At 48.0% G+C, this 7,905-nt stretch overlaps 1 protein-coding gene across 1 annotated transcript; it reads left to right on the forward strand.

Moving 5' to 3' along the window:
• The first annotated feature begins 2,080 nt into the window (after window positions 1-2,080).
• On the forward strand, window positions 2,081-7,276 carry Kctd14 (potassium channel tetramerization domain containing 14). Its single transcript, XM_032892964.1, has 2 exons — window positions 2,081-2,487; window positions 6,172-7,276. The coding sequence occupies exons 1-2, from the start codon at window positions 2,338-2,340 to the stop codon at window positions 6,820-6,822; spliced, it is 801 nt and encodes a 266-aa protein (XP_032748855.1). The 5' UTR covers window positions 2,081-2,337; the 3' UTR covers window positions 6,823-7,276.
• Window positions 7,277-7,905: the final 629 nt, after the last annotated feature.

Below are 7,905 nucleotides of genomic sequence, written 5' to 3' on the forward strand. Positions count from 1 at the left end.
GCTTACTCTTTTTCTTGCCTTTTTCTTCTCATGTCGTTGGGAACAAGCAAAAGAAACGTATTCTAAGTACTCCCATTACGTTTTCAGACTTCATTTAATCATAGAGAGAAAATAAATTCAAGGTCTCAGGCTCTAGGGCAGCTGGGGACTTCCCAACGGCTGAACAACTTCTCTTGTAAACATTTGGGGACATCCAAGGACAACCTCTTCGTCTTGCTGGCAGGGTCAAACAAGTTCATGTTCCCAGGTCTAGGAATGAACACCTATCCCACTTCTGCAAATGTTTTCTTAATTGTTAACTGGTAAAGAATATTGAATGTGCTGTTATCTAAACCAAGGTGCATACGTTATAAAATCACATAAACAATTGCCAGCTATGCTCTAATTGACTACGTGCAATGACCAGCTCCTTGTCCCCTTATCACTTTAAACTTCGGACCCAGAGTTTAGGAGAATGAATTAAAGACCTTGAAGCCGTGGATGCAGCCCAGTCTCCCACGGGTGCTCCCTTGCTTACCCCTTAATGCCAGAATACATTGGAGAACACTGCGGCTCCCCCAGCTCCCCCTTTGCTTTATGCTCCCACCCTTTAAAACTGTTGCACGATCTCTACTCAGACATGGTTCAAATCCTGACCCGGGCACCTCCCTGAGTGCAGAAAATAAAGCTTCCATTTTTAAGCTTCCATATCTGAAGTGAGTTTTCTCGGCTTCCACCCTGAACCCAACAGTGTATCCCAAGCTGGTCTAATTTGTGTGGCCAAGAGTAAGGATGACCTTGAACTTCTGACCATCTATTCTTCCTGCCTCTACCTCCCAGGTGTTGGAATTACAGGTCTGTGTGCGCATGGGGGTGCGCATGTGTGTGTGTCTGGGCGGGGTTGGGGGGTAGAAGAGGGCATCAGGGTCCCTGGAGCTGAAGGTAACAGAGCTGTAAGCATTCTGACGTAGGTGCTGGGAACCAGGCTCCTCTGAAAGCACAGCAGGCAGGCAGTCCTAACCGCGGAGCCTTCTCTCCAGCCCTATGTCTTTCTTTTTACACTTACCAGTGCGTGGCACAGACTGACCGTGATTTAGTCAACTATTAACTATCCAACTTTGCCACCACAAACAGACCGGTGGTAAATATATTCATGCGCATATCCCTTCAGAATGATGCTTTTTGTTATTTCCGTTGAATGCCAGTGCTCATAACCACTGAGCCATCTTTCCAGCCCGAGTTTTCATTTTTAGTGGGTCTATTTGGCTTTTAAAAATCTCTGTGGTCTTTTTAAAAAATTTTATCTTCTTGTTCTTTACTCATTTCTGTTTGTTTTTTTTTTTTTTGTTTTGTAGATGTGCGTCTAAGACTCAGGGCCTGGTGCATGCTAGGCAAGCGCTCTACCACGTAGACGCGCCTGCAGCCCATTTTATTCATGCTTTAGACGCTCTCTTTTATTTATTCAATGACATTAAGTAAGCTTACATTCTATGCCCAACCATCTCAGCGCCAAGGGTTTGAGCATGTTTCTGTTGACTTTTCCTCCCGATGCCTTGTTTCCTTTTGTGTTTTGTGGTTTTGAGCTGTGAGTTTGTTTGATGGACTGCTTGCTATCTGTGTACATTCTTCGAAACTTGGTTTGACTGTATTTTCATTCAGGGAGGTTTTTGTTGCCTCCTGCCTTCCTTCCTGGTGGAGTGTCCATATGTGTGTGTTTTGCTGTGGGTCAAACCCAGACTTCATATATGCTAAGCCAGTTTGGTGCCACTGTTTTGGGTTTTATTTTGCTTTGCCAAGTTTGTTTGGACTAACTAGTCGGTTTCATTTTGATCAAATTTCTGGTTGTTGCTGCTGCTGACCACATGGGGCCCTAGATCTATCGGAGTTCTCCCCTGTAGTGGAAATATTTTTAAAGAAGTCTTTTCTAACATAGAACTAAGGGATGAAACAGTCAAGTTTCACAACATCCATCTTTGAGTAGCAGCGGATTTTCTTCCAATTTACTATTTTATATTTTCTGGTCTGACAGCCTACCCTTAGAGAACCCCAGGATTTGTCTCCTAGTTCCCCTTTTCTGAGAAATTACAGGTTAGTTACTTGAAGTTGATGACTACCCAAAGAGCTAATGGGGCCATGCTGGGCATCTCAGAGCAGATCCTTAATCCAGATAAATAAGCACTAATTAAAAGTGTTTCACAAAAGAGGCAAGTGGGAGGTACAGTTCTTCCTCGGGGGCGGGGAGTCAGGAACCTTTCCGGCTGGGAAGTTATCTACACGTGGCAGGACTGTTCCCTGCCCATAAGTTATCCACTCGAGGCAGCTTTGTGTACCCAGTGAGAGCTGTCTTTTCCTGTCAGGATGAGCCTGCCAGAAAACCAGATCAAGGAGCCCGGCAAGCAGTTTCAGCCCACAAAATCGCTCAAGGAGTCCAGCCTTGAGTCTCTGCCCGGAAACCTATTCAAGGAGCCCAGCCAGGAGTCCCGGATCCTGTGCCCTGACCCGGACATCGTAAGTGCACCCTGCTGCGCAGCGACTGCTCTGGTTGTCCTGAACGCCCCGCCTCCGAACCCTGCCGTGCGCTTTTTCAGCCCCGTTCCATTTTCTGCCCCTATCCTCTATTTTCCTCGCACCCCCACCCCCCAGGACTCACCACCACCACCTCCGCGCTATCCCCAGGGAGTATTTTTCTGTGCCTGTTAGTAAACTTCTCTAATACGTGTGCATTCCCGCCTCGGGCTCCGCCCAGCTCCGTGCGGTCTCTCATTGCCTTTTTCTCCCCCGGCTCTCTGTCTTCCCTTAGTCTCTTTTAGTTCCTTTGTGTGTCCCTCTGAAAGCCTCTAGCTTGGTGTAGTCCTGAGGGTGGAGGGTGGGGGAGGTGGCTGAGTCAGTCAGCCCCCCGTTGCTCTGCCATCTGGCAGGAGTAGCCTATCCAGCACGCCTGGACAGATAATCATCTCTGACGCCCACACTGGCCAGCTCCAGCACTCCCTCTCTGTTTCCTCTGTCCTCTCAGGGACCGGGTGACTTTGGAAGAGCAACCCGGTTTTTTTCTGTGCAGAGCAGGAACACGTACCAGGGGCAAAAGAAGGGAGAAAGATTAAAGGAAGGTGATGAGGCCAACATTGGAGATTCTCTCAAAGCTGTGCTAGACCCCAGGAAGGAAGTGTGAGGAAGACTACGCACGTCCATACAGGAAGGCACAAACTCGGTTTTAGTTCATAGAACACATACTCAAAATATCTGAATACTCCAGTTATGCCCAGGATGTGGCTCAGTAGTAGAGACAGCTTGCTAGCACTTGGGAGGACCTGGACTCGACCCCTAGCAATACCAAAAAACCCCAAAAAACAAAAAACCAGGAACAATAATAACAATAATCCAAGTAGTAGTAGTAGTAGTAGTAGTAGTAGTAGTAGTAGTAGTAGTAGTAATAAAATTCTATAACTGAACTCCACCACACATACCTACAGTGCTACTTTGGCTTCTGGAGACTGTCTTAAACACAAAAGGAAAGGTGGGACATGCTCACTTTGTATTATAACGAGCCAGGTTTAAACTGAGCTGATTAAAAGAATAAATCAAAAAGCTCAATGAATTTCTCCAGAGTTTTAGCTGAAACTCCCCCACTTAGCGTAGAAGTTAGCTTCTAAAGGTGCCTGCCTCACTCAGGGCAAGAGGCTCTTTCCGGTAGGGTTATGAGTATGTCATTGCTGGCTTTTCAAAGCTACCTGCCTATTGTCGAGGTGTCTGACACTCAGGGTTGCATCTTCCCTGCTCAAGAAGGGCTTGGATGAGTTCCTGAGCAAAGGTCATCCGTGGAGCCAGCACTGAGCTGGATGGCAACCAAGGTAGGGCAGGATCTGTGTTTATCAGAATACCAGGTTCTCCTGTGGATCAGGACCAAGGGTGAACTTCATTCCATAGAACAGGTATTCACTGAGTGTCTCTGGTATGCTGAGCCCTGCTAGCGAGTGCTACTCATGTAACTATGGACTAAGAGTTGTGTCCCCTTTCAAACCTCACAGACTAATGGAGGATGAACAAATGGGAGTCCAAGAGCAGCCACTGTCACAGTAGAGCTACACATCACTCTGGGATCCCGAGACCACCCTTCTGCGAGTGCCCTTGGGGAGTTACCTAGAAAGTCTGTAAACTTGCCAGTCATGGTGGTGACACACACCCTTAATACTAGCACTTGAGAGGCAGAGGCAGATGGCCTCTGAGTGTAAGCCTAGCCTGGTCTACAGAGCAAGTTCTAGAGCAGCCAGGGCTACATAGAAACCATGTTTCAAAAAATCAAAAGGAGAAAAGAAAGAAAGAAAGAAAGAAAGAAAGAAAGAAAGAAAGAAAGAAAGAAAGAAAGAAAGATTCAGTAATGGGACGCTAAATCCTGAGGCCTGAGGGCCCAGCCTGCCATGGACAGGGGGAGGGGTAGAGTAGGCAATTTTGTTCTTTGTTTGCTAAAGGCTGTGCAGCAAGCCTCTTGCAGAGAGCCTTGGAAACCTTGAGAAATGGTGAAGAGTCGTTCAAGTGTACAGTGCAGAAAATGAGAGGCTTGGGTTTGCTTCAGAGAAAAAGAACTCTGATCTCAGTGTACAGAATGGATCCAGGGGCAGGCCCTAGCAAGGGGGAAGCAACCATGGGACCTACCAGGCAGACTGCACTGACAGGACTTGGTGGTGGTGAAGTGTGTAAAGAGGCTGAGAGGAAGAAACCACATCATCCTGAGCTTCCGGCTCAGCTCAAATGGAAGCCATGGGAGAGGTCCGTGTTGGGGACTAGAGAGAGCTCTCGAGGGGCCTTGAGAGCATCTGTGTGGATGCCACTCATTCTTCAGCTGAGGGCATCTAAGGAAACGGATAAGCGTCGGGTGGAGCATGGTAGGGTGTGTAGGGATCCTTCTGACTGAACTGGGTGAGAGACGAGTCACACCCCGCAGGTTCCCGCAAAAGGCAAAATTTCTTCCAGCCACTCACCACAGGCTTTCCCACCCCCACCCCCGTGTTGGCAGAGACATTGGTAGGAAGGGTAAGAGGGGCCACAAGGAAGAGCGAGCCTCCTTCAGAGAGTGGGAAAGAAGTTCATCTTGCTAGATAAACTCTGGGCAGTGTTTATGGATGAGATCCGAGAGCCAAGATTTGCACAGAGGCTGTGAACTTTGGAGAGAAAGAAATAAAAACAGAACAGAACTAAGAAGCTTAGGAACGTGACTGAGGCCTTATTTGATGAGGAATGGGGCACAGGGTGTTAGAGTAGGGAAGTATTTGCTTTGTTGTGCTTTGTTTGAAACATGGTCTTACTGTGTAGTCCAGGCTGGCGTTTAGCTCGTGATCCTCCTAGGCGTTGAATTACGTTTACGGCACCACATAGCAAGCTAGGAAACTGGTTTCCAAGATCCACTTTAGAAAGAACTTTTGAAGTGCCCAGGCCGATTAGACCTTGAGAGCTGGCAGGGTTTAAGAGTTCCCTGTGTCCATATTCCTTCCCCTTTCACAGACACCGAAGCTTAAGGTTGAGAAAGATAGTGAACTTCTTCAAGCACAGAGCTAATTGAGGCCGTGCTGAGCCCGGGGTTAGGGTGGGCTGGAAGGTCACCCCAGATGTGTTAGACTGATGGATGGCATTTGATCCTAGCTGCACTTCCCTGCTTCCCAGCTCTCTCAGGCATTTCTCATGGTTTCCTTCATTGGTCACACAAGGATGCTGAGAGGACTCAGGAGCTGAGTTTCAGAGAAATACAAATGCCATCCTGCTGATTTATTTAATGGTTAGTTTGTAGCTCCTCAGTTAGCTGCTTCAGAGAAGTGACCTCAGTGTTAACCAAACAGTCTTGCCAAGGGGCCTTGACGTTTAGAGGCGGCAGAAGGACATAGGTTTTGAGCTTATTTTCCTCAGCTGTATAGTCTGCCTTCTCCCCTCTAGATAGCTGAACCGGCCCCTGTAGGACTGTTACCATGGCAACCCTGCTTTCCTGAGCAGCTTAGTTGCCTTTGGTTCTTTTAACTCCAATAGATCATGCCTACGACAAACTGAAGGACTGGCCCGGTCACTGGCTCCACGCAACTTGAATTTTCAGGTTGGAAATCCGGCCTTAACCTTCATCATTGCACAGAGTTGTTGTCGTTGTTTTGTAGCAGCAGACAACACATCCTCTAAGTTGTAATTGTGTGTCTCTGCTATTTGTGCCTGCAGGTTGTGGAGCTGAATGTAGGGGGCCAGTTCTACACCACCACCATGGGCACCCTGATGAAACATCCAGGCTCAAAGTTTTCAGAGATACTGTCCAGGTCAGCCAAACACTACAAGGATGCACAGGGCCGCTTCTTCATCGACCGGCCCGGCACCTACTTTGGGCTTCTCTTGGACTACCTACGCACTGGACAGACGCCCACAGAGTACATTCCGGAGGTATACCAAGAAGCTAAGTTCTACCAAATCCATCTCTTGGTCAAGCTTTTGGAAGATAAGCCACAGATCTTCGGTGAACAGGTGGCTAGGATGCAGTTCCTGATGGGAGTTCCGAACTACCGCGAAAACCTGGAGGTCCTGCTGCACCTGGCTCGGGCCGAGGCCGTGGCGATGCGCTCGTCAAAGGTGGTGGTGTGTGTGGTGCGCACGGAGGAGGATGATGCCAAGTGCACGGAGCCACTGCACATCTTGGAGGCCAAAAAGACACCAGTTGTCAAATTCGGACCCTGGAAGGCAGGCCCTGTGACGGAGGACTTTCTGTACTGCCTGGAGAAGGACATTAGAGCCAAGGGGTATACGGTGGCCTCTCAGCGGTACCACCTGAGTAGGGATCCCTACACATGCTTCTGGATACTCGTCTTCACTTGGTGGTGATTGCTAGAGGCTGTGGTGGGACTCGTGAAATCAGTCGCCATCAAAATCCACGTTCTAAAGCTGAGCCTGTAGTTCCGGAGCTTGGAAGGCTGAGATAAGAAGACTGTCGTGAGTTTGAGGCCAGTCTGGTATACAGACTGGGACCCTATTGAAATGGCTCAGGAGAAGTCAGGCTACCCTGTCTCCACACCTGCTAGACGCCACATCCTCCTAGACAGAACAAAGTAAAGTTTCTTCCATCTTCCAAGAAATAAAGCTTGTAAAATGTTGAGCAGATCAAAGGGTTCTTCCTGCCTTGCTGGGAAATAACCCTGATGTAAAAACTCTTCTAGCCTGGACCTAATGTCATGGTTTTTGTCTTTATAAACTCTGTAGTGCTTAACTTGGGACCAAGAGTTCTTTGTGGCAGGATTCTGACATCAGTCATCAGATTAAATAAAGAACTCTTAGCTGGCCTTGTGTTTGAGGTAGTCTGCAACTTTCTCCCGGGGCCTGTCACAGTATCTTAAAACAGTAGGCCTTGCTGGGAGGTGCTGGTGCATGTCTTTAACCTTAGCATTTGGGAGGCAGAGGCAGGCAGATCTTTGAGTTCAAGGCCAACCTGGTCTTCAGAGAGAATTCTAGGACAGCCAGGGCAACACAGAGAAACCCTGTCTCAAAAACAAAAACAAACAGAAACAAACAGAGAAAACAAAAAAGAAAGTGGGTGAACTCACCTGCTATGCAAACCCAGTGGCTTAAGTTGGGTCTCCAGAGTGCACAGTGAAAGGACGGAACCTTTAAGAGTTATCCTTGGGGCGGGGGGGGAGATGGCTCAGCAGTTAAGAGCACTGACTGCTCTTCCAGAGGTCCTGAGTTCAAGTCCCAGCAACCACGCGGTGGCTCACAACCATCTGTAATCAGATCTAATGCCTTCTTCTGGTGTGTCAGTGTATTTATATATAATAAATAGATAAATCTTTAAAAACAAACAAAAAGTTACCCTTGTACCATGGCATCCACCCATCCATGCCCCCCGCCAACCATCTTAAAAGAAACATGGGACTGAGAAGATGGCTCAGCAGATAAGGGCTTTTGCAAAAG

Source organism: Rattus rattus, chromosome 2 (assembly GCF_011064425.1).
Source record: "Rattus rattus isolate New Zealand chromosome 2, Rrattus_CSIRO_v1, whole genome shotgun sequence".
Taxonomy (NCBI): domain Eukaryota; kingdom Metazoa; phylum Chordata; class Mammalia; order Rodentia; family Muridae; genus Rattus; species Rattus rattus.